The sequence below is a fragment of the Camelina sativa genome, chromosome 10, assembly GCF_000633955.1.
Source record: "Camelina sativa cultivar DH55 chromosome 10, Cs, whole genome shotgun sequence".
Classification (NCBI taxonomy): domain Eukaryota; kingdom Viridiplantae; phylum Streptophyta; class Magnoliopsida; order Brassicales; family Brassicaceae; genus Camelina; species Camelina sativa.
Genome location: NC_025694.1, coordinates 5,440,083 through 5,456,726, shown reverse-complemented (window position 1 = coordinate 5,456,726; position 16,644 = coordinate 5,440,083). Strand labels below are relative to the sequence as shown.

At 36.5% G+C, this 16,644-nt stretch overlaps 5 protein-coding genes across 5 annotated transcripts; 3 read left to right on the top strand and 2 right to left on the bottom strand.

The window, feature by feature from the left end:
* Positions 51-2,166, bottom strand: LOC104717264. The gene is made up of 3 exons (XM_010434806.2): positions 1,368-2,166; positions 918-1,288; positions 51-675 (listed from the first exon to the last, which is right to left on the bottom strand). Exons 1-3 carry the CDS (start codon positions 1,970-1,972, stop codon positions 374-376), a joined length of 1,278 nt encoding a protein of 425 aa, XP_010433108.1. The 5' UTR covers positions 1,973-2,166; the 3' UTR covers positions 51-373.
* LOC104717263 (derlin-1-like) lies at positions 7,822-10,015 on the top strand. Its single transcript, XM_010434805.2, has 7 exons — positions 7,822-7,957; positions 8,381-8,516; positions 8,622-8,695; positions 8,781-8,874; positions 9,136-9,264; positions 9,355-9,515; positions 9,598-10,015. Exons 1-7 carry the CDS (start codon positions 7,941-7,943, stop codon positions 9,785-9,787), a joined length of 801 nt encoding a protein of 266 aa, XP_010433107.1. The 5' UTR covers positions 7,822-7,940; the 3' UTR covers positions 9,788-10,015.
* LOC104717262 (profilin-3) lies at positions 10,343-11,525 on the top strand. The gene is made up of 3 exons (XM_010434804.1): positions 10,343-10,603; positions 10,823-10,960; positions 11,083-11,525. Exons 1-3 carry the CDS (start codon positions 10,472-10,474, stop codon positions 11,215-11,217), a joined length of 405 nt encoding a protein of 134 aa, XP_010433106.1. The 5' UTR covers positions 10,343-10,471; the 3' UTR covers positions 11,218-11,525.
* On the top strand, positions 12,723-13,945 carry LOC104717261 (profilin-2). Its single transcript, XM_010434803.2, has 3 exons — positions 12,723-13,004; positions 13,343-13,480; positions 13,590-13,945. Exons 1-3 carry the CDS (start codon positions 12,882-12,884, stop codon positions 13,722-13,724), a joined length of 396 nt encoding a protein of 131 aa, XP_010433105.1. The 5' UTR covers positions 12,723-12,881; the 3' UTR covers positions 13,725-13,945.
* On the bottom strand, positions 14,132-16,588 carry LOC104717260 (glucan endo-1,3-beta-glucosidase 12-like). The gene is made up of 5 exons (XM_010434802.2): positions 16,326-16,588; positions 15,238-16,074; positions 14,641-15,165; positions 14,518-14,560; positions 14,132-14,428 (listed from the first exon to the last, which is right to left on the bottom strand). The coding sequence occupies exons 1-5, from the start codon at positions 16,381-16,383 to the stop codon at positions 14,266-14,268; spliced, it is 1,626 nt and encodes a 541-aa protein (XP_010433104.1). The 5' UTR covers positions 16,384-16,588; the 3' UTR covers positions 14,132-14,265.

The window sequence follows — 16,644 nt, the reverse complement described above, 5'->3', positions numbered from 1 at the left end:
ATTATCATTTTAAATTTATAATCAATATAGATCCGTGCATTTCAGAAGCAAGTAAAATGGAGTACATATGACCCACAATGTATTAAAAGAATGAAAATAATGAAGATATGAAATAATGAAAGTAATCACTAATCAAGACACATATGGAGAGAAACGGAAGAAATTAAAAAATTAAAAAAAATAAATAAAATATGATACAAAGTTACACACAACACAAAGATCCATTGTTGTCTGTACAGCTTTGTCGAATTTTCACATCAAACTGATCCTCGTAAAAAAAAATGAAAAACCGAAATCATGGTTCACGGATCGGCCTTTTGTTAAGTCAAAATGTACGTACGTGGTCTTCGACTGAGAGATTATAATAATATTTTCACGTGAGGGAGCTTTGGTCGTCGTGACAGAGCTCTTTACGGAGTTTACGAGAGAATAGCTGACACGCATCAACGCTAAGATCAACAGCGGCGGAGAGAGCAACGAAGAGAGCTGCGTCGGCCATGCAAGTCACATGCTGTGCTCCTACGTGGACCACCGGCTTGCTCACTTTTCCTTCTCCTTCGACGCTCGAACCCATCACGAACCCTTTCACGGGGGATGATATTGCCGGCGACTCCCCTTGGCCTGAGACTCTCCTATCAATACTGAACTTTCCTCCTTGTTTTGTGCTCATTGTCCCTGTTTCCATTTTTTTCAGCTATTAATCAGATTCATTCTAATGACTGTTTTAAGTGTTTTATTTGTGTTAGCATATCATGTAATATTTCCGACATCTTGAGGATATCTTTGGTATTTTTCAGTTAGCTTGAAATGTATTATTCGCATTACCGCATACTAAATCATTTGGTCGGTTAGTAATGTGTATTTGACCCACATTATATAGTACTATTTAATGATAGCTTATAATATAAATTTGTTACCTTCTGCAATGGGAATGCCGGTGCTAGTACTATTATCCCTCACGAGCTCGAACTTGTAACCCAATCCATCAATAGCTCCTCTCTCACGCCAAGCCTCAAGACGTCCCCACGGTTTCCAACTACTGACACAAGTTCCGTGAGGTCTAAGGATTAGCCACGCACCAGGGTTTGACCTAGAGACTCGGTCTGACCCTGGAGATGCCACGAAAGGAGTGATCATTGAAGCTGCAGCTACAGGTGATCCCGATAGATCATGGATCGTTATCATCCAACCTTTACGTTCTCTCGCTTGTTTCTTCTCCCATTGATCACCTGATAGTGTTCTTGTGATCCATCCTCTGCTACTGTATGTGAATCCTGATGGTAGTGACCTAAACCAAAAAAACAGAACCGATCAACACACTAATTGTAAATCAAATGAGACAAGTGGTTTAGAGATTCTTTAATTACCGAGATCGTCCGTTACGGTCGGAGCTGAATTTGCAGCTAAAGACAGGCTGTTTGAGATTATCTTGAATCTGGTAAACCACAGGGCTACATTCCGGTTCACCACCGAATTGAAAAACAAACCGAGGATCCGGTTCAGCACGAACCAATAGATGTAACCGAGCCGACGGTTTATCACCTCCATCTCCGCCAAGCTTTTTCCAGCCGCTATGAAACGCGACGGTTCTACTCAGCGCCGCAGCGAGATCAACCGCTACCTCGACTCTACCTAAAAGCTTACCGGAAGCGACGCCGCAAGTGTGTCCCGTGCGTCCTGCGTAGACGGAGACTCGTAGAGAGATCTTTTTGCCGGAGACTCGTCGGATGGCTTCGGCGTCGAGGTGAAACCCCGGAGCCGAAGTGGAGGATTCAGGGGGAGAAGAAGCGTCGGAGAAGGAAGAGAGAGGGAGAAGCGCTTTTTGCGAAGGGAAGTGTTTGATCCGGAGCTTGCAGTAACAAGGAGTAGAAGAAGGATGTACTTCGCCGCCGATTTGCTTGTTCGTAGCTGTCTCCGGTAGTCTTAGCGCGAGGGAATCTATTGTGAGCCGTACAAATGGACATGGATCCATCACTACATATATATATCTTTTTTTAGAGTTGAGTGGTTAGTTCTTCTTCTTTAGATTTTGAGATTTTAATGAATTGAGAGAGAAGAAGAAGAAGAAAAAGTAAGGAAGAGTTTCATGAGGAGCAGAGCAGAGGTCGTCGTTGTTTCTCGTCGGTCGTCTTCATTGATGGTTCTCTTGTTTTTGTAGGAGCAGCAACATGAGAGAGTTAGTGGGGCCCCCAGTTGTTCTCTCGTAACGATAAAATTTTATTTATATTTTACTATGTTTTTCGATTATTATTTTTCTGATTGGTCCTATTTTTATGATTATTTTATTTTTAATACCGGGAAATTCGGCGGCACAATATAACAATTCGTCAATATAAAAAATATATGGATGGAAGAAACGAAACAGAGCAAGAGATTGGGTTCTAAGTAGGTCCGAAATCCAGCTGTACTGAGTTGTAAATCCGTTTGGTAGTGGCTTTACGGTAGTTTTGGCCCACTTATTAGTTTATTTTATAAACTAGTCCGTCGCCGCGTAACGCCGTGTAACGCCGCGTCAGGGATCGTCGGCGGGAGAGAAGGAGTAGCCACGTGGCATTTCGCTGGCAGCTTTTTTTTTGTCGTCTTCCGTCCCGATTTGTTCGGCGCTTCTCTCTAGATCCTTCCTTGTCTTTCGTGGCGGCGCTTTCAGACTTTTCTAGCAGTTGGTGCCGTTTCACTAAATTTTTTTTTTTTTTTTGTCACAAAGTTAATTATTTTATTAGAATCAGTTAAATCGTTACTAGAGTTACAACTCCTCGTATATAGAGAAGACAAAAATCATGATAAACAATCTTATACGACTAATTAACTATTACAAATACATTAGCAAAATTGCTCTGCTTGAGAATTAAATTAAGAGAGACCGGCCATGAAATGTGTTGGCTTACGCTCCAAGCAAAAGCAAAAGAGTTTAGATTGAAATTTTATTAACATGTAGATTATAGAGATAGGGAAAGTGCACATGAAGACACATATGCATCGAGTGTACACTCATCATCGTTTACAAGTTTATACGCATTTGCATCTCATTGTTTACTAGTTTATTCTTTTTGTTCATCATCATTCAACTAATAAGTAGAATTTCGTCACGCTATTATTAAACCTTTGTTCGATCATAACATTTCATTTTAAGACTAGTAGTAGTAGTGTACGTACAACTATGTTAAATTTCACTATATCAGTTATATCCAGTGACTATTATTGTTAAAATTACTACTGTGTTTAGTTCGTTAAATACCAACCAATAAATTTAACCAAGACTTATAGCATGTTGATTTGTGTTAGTGTTAATTGTTGTTGTCCTGTGTCACACTATTATATTCAACCCGTATAATTGTTTTATATGGATCAAATCCGTATAAATTGTTAATAGGATGAAGTATTTATTCCCCTAATCATTCCAATTATATATAGCATGCAAGAGACTCATTCATACCATATGATTGATTTGGTGTACAATAGCTGAATGGAACAGTTTAACTATAATCAATGCAAGTTCACGTACATATATAAATTGAAATCATGTATAGTTCATATACACATAGTTGACTTTTATTTTATAATAGAGACCTTTTTCTCTTTCTTTTTGTTTAAGGATCTTGTCTAGGAAGCTTCTTTTAATGAGTTGCAATGAATTGGTTAGCGGACTAAAGAAAAGTCATCTTTCATTAACCCAAAACGAAAAGAAAAAAAAAACTCGTTATTTGTGTTAACTATATATTATGCTTAGCCTATGTTGGTTAATGCTTAGTAAACATGAACACTATATTGACATATTGCAAAATTCATTCGACGATTCTAAAGGTTATGATTAGTCTAGGAAGATATTTATCAACCAACTAACTAATGGTAGTTCAATAGTTAATAGTTTTGTTGATTAATGTTTGTATTTGACCAATGTAAGTTTCATTAATTGAGTTCGATAATGGAGATATGGTTATTAAAAATTCGTGATTTTGTTCTTTTGGTATTACGGCCACATGCAAGTAATATGCTATGAAATCCTATATCCATTAATTAACGACAAGCATTTTAACATTTATTTAGTAAAAGTTTACATTTTATGCAATTTCTCAAACAGCTATCTTATTATAATACATGTTCCAAGTAAAATTCTGGTCATTCGAATTTCGTATTAAACTTTACATCTATTTTGTTGTTTGCTCATAATTTATGTACCATCTTAATATCTTATAAAGTGTACATGCATATATATTGCATTCCCATTTTGTAGATGATGAGATGCACTCACTGCTCTTAATGTTCCTAAGTTATAGGACAATAGAAGCCTTTTGGTAAAGTAAAAAAAAAAAGAAGAATGAAGAGACTATCAATTGAATGGATTATTGCAAAAATTGAGCACCCTAATTGATAAATTGGGAATGGTTCACTGAAAATCATTTCATTGCGGTCCAAAATAAAATATTTGTTTTGGATATTTTTTCTGCTCTAACTTGGATATATGTTAGTACTAGAAACATCGCGATCACGTGCAAAGATATTGAAATAGATATGTCTCTCTATTTTTAACTGTCTGTGATAGGACGTATCAAGTTTCTCTTCTTGCTATACATATAGTTCGCATTTGGCAAATACATTGATATTAATAAGAATTTCCCCAAGTTGCTGCTAGTTTTTCTTCTTTTTTCTTCTTCCTGGTGAATTTTTCAATGCCTTTATGGCTGCCAATAAAAAGATTAAGTGAAAACAAAACCTCGAACAATCAATTTACTTGCTATATGCGCTAGGGCCAACCTATCAGGCAGTAGGCACTAGGTCCCTTCTATTCAGAATCAATTTTGATATGGACTATGGAGTCTGGTCGGATTCCCTCGACCCACGGATTTGTAAAACCATGTTCGGTATCGGTCATATGCATCCAGAGTTATTCATATCACATAAAACATATTGTTTGACATTACATTAACACATTCATACGGTATGCTATCACTTTTTGAACTACGGTTTTCTATGTTTTATCTTTTTGGTTGGGATGTATCAAACTAATAAACCTTATCACTCTTTTCTACGTAAAATACTAAATCTCATACTTATAAATTGTGAGTTTTTAGGTAGATATATGTGCATTGTTTTAATTACATCGAGAGTGTTAATACACACGCATATTCAGGTATTCTCATCTAGATAACAAAAACAATGGGATAAAAGAAGAAAACAACTTTCCCGACAAATAAACATGCGAATTACTGAAACATGGATAGGTCCACCATTATTATACATTTTGCATTTTGGCCATTCAACAAGCTCAGTCTCTTTTTTTCCTTGTTCATAAATGATTTTAATTTGTTCGCTTTTCCAAATGCATCTTTCTATCGCTTTTTTTCTTTTGGTTGCAAAAATGTCGTTTTCTCTCCTCACCCCCCTTTTCCGGGATTTTACCTATCACAATGTAATGAAATTGCATGTTCCTCTCTTGCCATTCGCAAGTTCCATTGTAATGTCTCCATCGATAGGTCAAACAATTCAAAAGGACCAAGACCCCCTTTTATTTTCTTTTCCACACACATTCAATCTATAGGGACCCTCTAATCTATTCATTTTCTTAGTGATATTGTAAAAGAAAATGTAAGCTTTGTAGAGACTTTTGATTAGGTTCTTTTGGGGACGCAAACGCGTTTGAAATGTTGCGATGACCTGTGTTTAAAATCATTCATAAAAAAAGCGTTTCATACCGTTTCTAATTTAGAAGCGGTTATTAGCCGTCCAAGAATTGTATTATCGTGTGACTATGCATGAAACCCACTTAAAATAAAAGCTCTACCTAGGGAACATTACAACGAACTACTAATATTTAACAAGTTATATAAGATTATGAAATTAAAATCTTGTAACGTATCTAACAACTCACATGATCTACAATGTTACATTTTTTTTATTAGCTATGTCACATTGTTTCTCAACTATATTTAACCAACTAAACACTTAACACTACTCTATAATCAAACTGATGTTTTCCTGCATATAGGTCCAAAAGGCACCAAGTGGCATACCTGCATATCTCTACGCAATATGATGCCAAACAAATGCATATCAACTTGATCATAATTCAGATATTGTCTCATCATTTTATTTTAACAATATTATATTATATCAGTTTGAATTTGAATGATGATATAATACAACGGTATCAATGTAACAATAATAAAAAAAAAGATTATGAAAGAATTTGTCTAATTTTATCAAAGGAACACCACAAATCATTTATGAAATTCATCAGTAATTCGGTGTTGATTTTTATTTACTTTAAAAAATTTTGATACTAAAATATATTAGTTTATATTAATAAATTTATAAAACAATAATACACCAGAATACTGCTTAGTATCATTTTGTAGTAAGAAAAATATAATAATAATAATATTATTATTATTATTATTATTATTATTATTATTATTATTATTATTTTGGTAATGAATACATGATTATTACTATCTTCTAGTTCCACGCATCCAAAGTAACATATAGATTAACTAACGTCTGGGATGACGTGAGGATGAGTCAGGGAGACAAAGGAGTGAGATCGAATCGGGTCAAGATTATCTGGTTGGGACCCGTCACATGCACATGGACCCTGCTCTACCTAATCCAGGTTAATAAATCTTTGATTCTCTCATGTTTAAATTACCTTAAAAACTAAACACATTACTTTTTTTTTGGTGTGAAAAAACTAAACACATTATTATTATTATTAGTTATCATTATTACTGAAATTAAATAATTAAACTAGGATCTTTGGTTCTCCGACCATACTCACGAAGATCATGCTCACGACATAAGGCTTATGTTTCTCCAATTTTGATCTTCCTTGAGATTAGATTCCCTCTTTATTGTCTTGTTTCTTGTTAATTTGTTAGGGTTCCTATTCTCTCACATTATTCTTATTTGGTAAATAGAACCAAAAATTATTGGTAGAATGGGAAACTTGTAGAAAGGAAAAAATAAAATAAAATCGTTTTTTTTTTGAACGAAATAAAATAAAATAGATAAAGCATTTTATTGATAAGTCAAAAAATCTCTAATTGTTTGTCACAAATTCGAGCCTGCTATCAATCAATGGGTCCAAGGAAAGCCTGTTTGGCCCAATTCAACATCCCAAGAAAAATATCACATCTCTCTAATTTATCAAATTTAAATTATGCATGTGTTGGTATTGGGTTTCACCATGGGCCAGAGAACAAAAGCCCATTAATCAGCAATTAACGGGGATTACGAGATCGGCCCGCGAAAGGCCCGATAAACACAGGACCGTTGAGGAAGATTCTGATTTAAGCGAAGATGGGGAGTTCGCAGTAGAGGAGATCTCGGAGAAATAGGACGAGATCAGAGGAGAAAATTCAAGAGTTGTTACGTGATATTCTTTGGATGTATATATTGAGCTTATCCCTCGAAGGAGAAGACACAGTTCATAGTTCATGCAACGCAAATCAAACTTATTCAAATACAAAAATCTAGTTCGCATATTTTTATAATTTTTACCGATTTATACCGAAAGTCTGTCCAAATCTCGTTTTCTAACCAAATCAATTTAGTTGTTGTTTCTTGATCCAACAATATGGATAAATTAGTAACAAATGGTATGGTCGGTCCCAAACATTACCAAAACACGATTACAAATGTAATGTATATACACAAAACTTAACTAAAAACGTGAAAAAAAAAACTGAAATAAATAAATAAAAGCTCACAAAGCGAATCAGAATGTGCCACGTTATCAATTTGGTCATTAAAAGACGACGTGGCTTGATATCATTGGATAAATTACGCGAACTGCCTAACAAGCGAATGAATTAAAATCACATGATTAGTTAAGACCTCACCGGAACGTTCTAGCTTCCGTTTAGAAGAAAAGCTCAAAACTCAAATCCATAAAAGCTCTCTGGAATCGTACTGAGATAACCTCGGATCTTCGAAATCGAACGAACATGTCTTCTCCTGGCGAGTGAGTCCCCTCCTCCGTCTCCGTCTCTCTCTCGCTTTGCTTTGTTCTTTTTAATACTTCGCTTCGATTCGATGTTGATCGGGAGATTCTTAGCTTATTGATTAGTGGGTAGTTCTTGCCGAGGATTATGATTTACTTTAGCTTCGTATAGGGTCTTGAAGCTAAGACTCCGATGGTATCACAAATCCGTAGCTTTTTTTTTGATGAAATTGTCAAAAAAAATTTGAGTCTTTCTTTTTCTTGAGACAAAGCTATATGCTTTCTTAGCTGATTCTTGAATGTTGATTACATTTCATGTCTTCTTGATTACAACTGACAAGTTTATAGAAGGATGGGATATGTAATGTAATTTAAGTTTCACAACATCTGTCAAATTGTTTCTCAATAGTGCTTGTTTTGTTGGTGGGTATATATTGATTTCAGATACTATAACTCACTTCCACCGATAACCAAAGCTTATGGAACCTTGTGCCTTTTCACTACCGTTGCTAATCAGCTCGGTTTAGTTGCTCCGGTGTTCATTGCTTTGATTCCTGAACTTGTTATTAAGCAGTTCCAGGTAAAAGAATGTTCTTTTCATGATTTTCCTCACTCACAAAACTGTGTCCATCCCTAACACTTTCTAATTCATTGTGCAATTTTGATATGTTTTGGTGTTTTGCAGATCTGGAGGCTGATAACAAACTTCTTTTTCCTTGGTGGTTTCTCTATCAATTTCGGTATACGTCTTTTGATGATGTGAGTGTTATTGTTTCCCTATATATGCAGAAAGCTACATTTCTGCTTTTTGTATTGTAACATACTCTCTGGAATGATTGTGCAGAGCAAGATATGGAGTTCAACTTGAGAAAGGGCCATTTGAAAGGCGGACAGCTGACTTTTTGTGGATGATGATCTTTGGATCCTTGACTCTGGTGGTATGTTATGCTCTCCCTGTATCTCTTCTCCTACCACCGATCATTGTTCTGTGTTCTTGAAGAACCTACCACAGTGTTAGTATATGTATATGGTATGCCACAGCGTAGATAATAGCACGTACATAACTATAAGATTTCCCGAAGCTCAGATAATCAAAAGTTCTTAAAGAATTTAATCTGAGGTTGAACTTTTTTCAAAGCGAGTCAAGCTTTTGGGAGATGTTATTCATATACTTGTGAATCTGTGTGTGTTAATTTCAGGTTTTATCATTAATACCATTTTTCTGGACACCGTTCCTTGGAGTTTCGCTTGTGTTCATGCTTCTATATCTCTGGAGCCGAGAATTTCCAAATGCCAACATCAGCCTATATGGTCTTGTCACTCTCAAGGTATTACAAGTGTTTATTTGGGCAGCTCATCCAACCCACTCTTTCTATAGTATATAATGTTAATGGTGAAAGTTGTAATTTCTCTGTCAGGCTTTCTACCTCCCATGGGCAATGCTAGCACTAGATGTTATCTTCGGCTCTCCGATCATGCCTGATCTTCTCGGCATCATAGCCGGACATCTATACTACTTCCTAACAGTCCTGCACCCTCTTGCCACTGGAAAAAACTACCTGAAAACCCCAAGATGGGTGTATCCTTGATTCGAATTCTCTATTGTATCCAGTGATCTTCTCTATAGTTGCTTTGCTGTTATTCCTTGACATTCTCAACAGTAACAAAATTGTAGCAAGATGGAGAATTGGAGCTCCAGTAGCAAGTGTTCGACAAGCAGGTGGCGTAGGAGCATCAGGAGCCGGAGCTGGAGGATCAGTAGGAGGTGGAGGAGCTTATTCAAGTGCGCGTGCCCCACCAGAGAGCTCGAACACAGCATTCAGAGGTCGATCATATCGTCTCACCGACTGAAACAGAAATCTTCACCTCGTTTCTTTGTTTTCAGTATCCCAAATCTTTTCTCAAAACAAGGCCACTAACAAGTCCCAGGGTAGCTTTTCTTGTTTTTTCGAGCAGTACAGTTTTTGAATATATGACTTTGTAGGAAGATTCTTCGGAGGTTTTAGTACAAACAAACACAATGTTGTATTCAGATGCTTGGTGCCGTTTTTACGCATAATCAATCTCTTTCACAAAACACTTCAACAGAAGAATGCTAAACACTATAATCATATTATTGTACCACTATGAAATAAATCAGATGAGATTTGTGAGAGGTTTGGTCGTAACAAGTTTGAATATTAAAAAAAAAAAAAATTGTTATTGAATACGAGTAATAATAATTCCTTACCTGAAAAATCCGTTGGTGATCGTTATAAATAGGGGAAAATAAGAAAAGGAAGTAAGTAGACGTGGCAATTAGGGAAATAAATGATTGAGCTATAACGAAGGCGAGATGTAAGCGTCATTAATTGCAATGGATCATTAATTTTGAGATATTACGTAAGGCTAAGAATTCGTCTTTGTGATCCAACAGTTTTAAAAAACCATTCTTCTTACCTCCCCTCCTATTTATCTGAGGGAAGAAGTCACCACGATGCACATAATAACGCAGAGAGATCATAACAACGAAATTAATTAAGACGAAGAAGAAAGATGTCGTGGCAAACTTACGTTGATGAGCATTTGATGTGCGATGTGGGTGATGGTCAGGGACATCACCTTACCGCTGCTGCTATCGTTGGTCATGATGGTAGCGTTTGGGCTCAGAGTGCCAACTTCCCTCAGGTATTCCATTTCAAAATGTTATTGTGGATCTGATAAAGTTTTGGTATAAAACAATGAACGGATGGGGGATCCATTTTTTTCTTTTGATACCAAATTAATCTTGCATGTCTTCGTTATCCTTATGTATATTCCAGTTTCATAATTTTCATAATATTGTGTATGTTATTAACAAGTAATGAATGTTGTCTCATATGGTACCTATGGTTTGGTCTTTGATAGTTCAAGGGACAAGAGTTCAGTGATATAATGAAAGATTTCGATGAACCGGGTCACTTGGCACCCACAGGGTTATTCCTAGCAGGAGCAAAGTACATGGTGATCCAAGGCGAGCCCAATGCTGTAATCCGTGGCAAGAAGGTAGAAAAACTTCACAATCAAATGTGATATGTTGCATATTTGTATGATTCATAAGGGGCGGGATCATTTCTAGCAAATAATACATCGTTATGACTATGTTATTTGGTTTTGATTGGATGTAGGGAGCGGGAGGAATAACGATAAAGAAAACAGGACAGTCGTGTGTGTTTGGGATCTACGAAGAGCCAGTGACACCAGGACAGTGCAACATGGTCGTCGAGAGGTTGGGTGATTACCTCCTCGAACAGGGTCTTTAGAATCTTGTCATTTGCTTTTACAATGTTTTTCCAACTCTTCTACATTTTTTGATACGGCCATTGTTTCTCTTTTTGAGTGATTTGCATCTCTTTTTGTTTTTTTTTTCTACTTATTTAATATATAAGTTTGGGTGAATGGACCTTCCTGGTTTCTTCTTCTACCCATAGCAAAATGTTAAGAAAACTTAAAGCCTAAAAGGCCTTTTCTCCCATTTTTCCTTGTTTTCTTTTTGGTTGGTTTTTTTTTTTGACAATTGCAACTTTTGTTTAATACATATTGGCAATCTAATTATCTAGTGTTTGTTTCATTGTACCCAAGATTATATAATAGACGATTCAAGCTGAGCTAGAATTCTGAAAAAAAAAATTCACTCATAATCTATAGAAAATTGTATGCAGAATCATTACTCTCACAATATAGAAATCACTCTCAACATTTTACACATGCACGTAACACATATGTGTAATCCTAAGAAATAAAAAGAAAAAACTTGACAAAAGAAGAAGAAAAAAAGTGGTATATAACAGGCAGAACTCATTCATCAATCAACTTTAAACTAATAAATCTTTTTTAATAGGAAAATAATACTAATGATAAATGATAATTAAAAATTTTGTCGGAAAATCATTCCCATCCCATCTGTCTTTTATTATGGTTCTAACTTCTAACAGCTCATCGAGATATCGAATCTCAACTTTTATTTCCCCTTACTTTATTATCAAAGATGTAATGAAATTTTTTTTATATATCGCCTCTCATTGTTCATTTTTGAATCAATACGATGCGCAAAATTCTCTTAAAGAATATAAAATTAAGTGATTGTTTCTCTGTTTTCTTCAATAACAGGGGAAAATAGAAAGGTTTGATAAACATCTATTAGTATATATATATAGTAGTGTTTTATTGGGTACTAATCAAGAAACATTTTATTGACAGTGACATTTGGAAAGGAGAACATTATAAAGGGTGGACCGAAATAATGGAATATATATATATATATATATATATATTTTTTTTGGGTGTGTGTGGCACACAATGCAAGAGCATATCCACCCTGTTAAAACAATGATGTGCCATACTTCGATTTCTATACTCTAGATTTTTTCGGAATTAAATAAAATCTCTACTATTGTTTTGTTTATGTAATAAACTCACTGTGGTAATGTTTATGTCAATATGCAAATGGCATAGATTTTAACTGGTAAAAACGTATCAGACTAATTTAAATTTAGCACAAGTTTTTATTATAAAGAATCGAACTAATATGTAATTGACATGCGAGGTTTTACATCATTTTCCATAATTTTCTTTGCAACGCAGTCACAATAAAAAAAAAAAAAAAAGGAGAGAAGAAGAAAAAAAAATTGAAACGGAAGTATATAATTAAAAAAAGAATCGTTATTTCTTTTTATTTATTTATTTACTAGTAGTATTTATTTATAAAATTGTATTAAGTAAATAAGTTAAATAATATTTTTCTTTTTTATGTTGACTAGATTTTTTTTATTATTGGATGCTCCTTAAATCGTGTCATTTATTTAATTTAAGAGCTCAAAGGTTTCTTCAAAGAGTCCACACGAACCAAAAGCTCGCAAAGAGAAGAAGAAGAAGAAGTAGAGAAAAGAAGAAGAAGCTCATCTCATCTCGCCGGTGAATAATAAAGATGTCGTGGCAATCATACGTCGATGACCATCTCATGTGCGATGTCGAAGGTAACCACCTCACCCACGCCGCCATCTTCGGCCAAGACGGCAGTGTCTGGGCTCAGAGCGCTAGTTTCCCTCAGGTTCGGTTCATCATCTCTTTCTCCCGATCCTTCAATTTAGGTCATCGATCTGATTCCATCTTCTCATTTTATTGTGATCCGATCTGAAGAAAATTGGATCTGGTTTTGATTCGTTACCCCTGTGACTTGCTCTCTTTGAAAAATCTGATTATGTATCTCGTTTGTTTCTTAGATTCTCGTGGTTAGTCAAATCGGGTTTATAAGTGTGTTGGATGATTTGCTTTTGATCAGTATTGTATGTAAAATGATCTGGTGTGTTGGTAGTATCATTGGCTCGCTCAATAGGTTGAAGCTAAATTGCCTTGTTCTTTGTGTGGTTCTTGTTTCATGATATTTAGTTGAAGCCTGCTGAGATAGAAGGAATCAACAAAGACTTTGAAGAAGCCGGACATCTTGCTCCAACCGGGCTATTTCTTGGCGGTGAGAAGTACATGGTTGTCCAAGGTGAGGCCGGAGCCGTCATCCGAGGCAAAAAGGTAACGTTTGAACTTGATTGAGACAAAATTGAATCAAAGGATCAGTCTTTTTTCCTTTTTTTTTTTTTGTGATCAGCAAGTTTAAAATGTTGATGCTTACTTCTTGCAGGGACCTGGTGGAGTCACTATCAAGAAGACTACTCAAGCTCTTGTCTTTGGTATCTATGATGAACCCATGACTGGAGGCCAATGCAACTTGGTCGTGGAGAGGCTTGGTGATTACCTTATTGAGTCTGGTCTCTAAGTTCACACCAAATTTGCTTTAAACCAATATATCATCAATTTTAAGGTTCTTCATCACTACAGAAGACACTCTCTTCTGCCATGTATTCTGTGATTTGATTGTTGTTGTTGTGCATCAAACAAATTTATACTCTTAGAAGAACAAAAAAGCAATCATATTTGTTATGGTTTTTGAACTTTTGATTCCCTCCCTCCTATGATTGGCTTTGATGTTTCCTCTCTTCCTTGTACTGTATTTCATATTGCGTATCTCTGGTTTTCGATTTGAGTAATGAAATAAGTATCGTTTGGTATAAAATTTGACTTTGTGAAGTGGTCTTTACCCATCTGTTTTCGATCAGCTCATATAATGTGACCCGGTTCAAATTTTTTAGTCTGTGATTCGACTTAATTTGAACCACACAGATACATCACCAATCTCGACATTTCGGTTAAGCGGTGGAAGAAATTACCAGTTCAACAACAGTTGGGCTAAATTCTAGTTTAGTCTACTCAAAACTTCAGACAAAAGAAAGGCAACAGTGCATTCATGTACACACCTGTCACCAAATACTCAAACAAACTACAAAACACGGCAACAAAACAGAGACTGCAACGGAGATCACCATCTGTCTGAATGCTTCATTTGTTGAAGAAGGCGAAGCCAAGGGCGAATCAATGGCAGTTATATTTCCTGTGATATTACCCGCCATTGTTCTGTTAAATCTGCAAAAGTAACAACAACATCAGCAAATAAGATTCGTTTGTGTGGTTGCATAGTCGCAAGATTGAGTAAACCAAGAGAGAACTCTCACCCGGTGGTAGCCGGAGCAATCATGTACAAACAGTTACCATAACCTGCAATTTTGAGAGCTCAAGTAAGACTACTTTGCTTCACATTTACTCTGTTTTGAAAGTGTATGTATGCAAACACTTACTTGGGTCCTTGTCGACTTCAACGCTGGCTCCATTAAAGCTGCAATCTATGCTGCTTGCTCCACTCTGCTGGTAATAAGTATTGAAGGCATACGATGCGTGTGAGAGAACAGTGTCTGGTTCAAAGCAAGGTTGGTCTGGTTGCACAGCTGAACAATCAACATTCCCAGGACCGCAAGCCCAGTCCAATGCTGTCTGCAGTTCTGTCACTGAAGCCTGTGAAGAAGCAATACACCACTTCTTGGTTCCTCCTCCTCCTACTACTCCTCCTCCTCCTCCTCCAATGATCACTGTCGAGTTACCATTGCTAATTGGACTGGAACTTGGACTTGGACTCGTACCCGTGGTAACATTTGTTGGAGAAACAGGCGTAGTGCTTTCCCCAGTGAAGTCTAACGCGTAAACATTTGTTCCGTTTGCATAGAACATTCCCCAGTTCCTCTCAGATTCTATCCCTGGCTTCCGGTTCTCATTAAACAAGGAGAATAAGTACACATCAATCTCTTCCCCAGGCTTTGCAGGAGTACCTAACCAAAGAAAACAAATCAGTTTATAAAATGTTTCTGAAGGTCACAACTTTGGTTTCATAAATAGGTTACCTGGATCACCAATGACATGGCGGATGAGATTGGTATTGTAAGCCAGAGCGTTGTCAGGAGTTGCAGCAGTTTCTTTAGGCGAGCCTTTACTCGGCCAACCCGACTCAGTGACCATAACCTTAACAGTCTTAAAGTTCATAGCAGTCAAGGCGAAATAGATAGCGTCAAGCTGAGCATCAAACATGTTGGAGTAAAGCAAACCAGTGGCGGAATCAACAACCTGAGAAGACGACTCGAATAGAGCGTACTCCAACGGAATCTTTTCAGTTGAGTCTCTATAAGCATAATACGGATACAAGTCAATCATAAACGGAGACTCATTCTCAACCAAGAACTCAAGCATTGGTTTCAAGAAAGCTGAGTGTTTCTTGCTGAAAGAAGCAGACGAAGGAGGGAACGAGCGTGACAAGATAGCAAGGGAAAACGAGCTCGAGATCTTGATCTTTTTGTCCAAACCAGACTTCTTAAGAGCGGTGTGAATGTTACGCATCGCAGGCAAGACTAGACCGGTAGCATTGTCTGGTGCTTCGGTTACTTCAAGACCGACTGAAATCGAAGTGATTTTGGTATATGGATAGTAAGGAAGGATGTTGTTGCTAAGCCAAGTATCTACATTGGATTGAAACTGAGCAAATGCAAGTAGGTCAGCGTTAGGGACACCAATCATAAGCTCGATGCCAGTGTTTGCAAAAGCTTTGAGAACATCAATGTTGGCGTCGTAGATTCTAACAAATTTGATGTTGAGATGTTGGATTAGCTCAGATACTCTGTTTGGACTCGGGAGATTATCAGCATTTCTTCCATAACATATCCCAATCTTGCTCGCCATACCAAAATCTGCAACAAAATTTCATAAAAGACATTGAAATTTTCTTACAAACCCACAAAACAAATCTCTAAATGGCAGTTCTTGATTCTCAAGAACACCTAAAAGTGGTCCAAAGCTAACAGATTCGAGACTTTAAGACAAGAACTACACTGAAACAGAGATTAGCAAAGTAAAGCACCAAACTTTAACATTAAGAAGACAAATCTAAGTAATTAGTGCAACACAGAAGAGAGAATCAAAAGGTAAAAATGGAAGATACCCAAAAAGGCAAGAATGGAGACACAAATCCAGAAGATTAGCTTCACTCTTTTATCCATTTCAATATCTGAAGGCTGAAGCTTTCAACTTCACTCTCAAGTGTTTTGTTCTACTCAAAATAAAACCCAGAAGTGTGTAACGTCTCACACGATTCTCTCTAAAGAAAAGAGTTAGAAAAGAGAGCACCGACTACTTTAAGTGGAGTGACGCAAAGAGAGAGATTTAGTGAGATAGAGAGAGGTCACTGGAAGGTATACGTTGTGTGCTTTTCTATATCAGACAAGAGTTCGGATTCCAGCTCAGAAATATACAATTGGGTT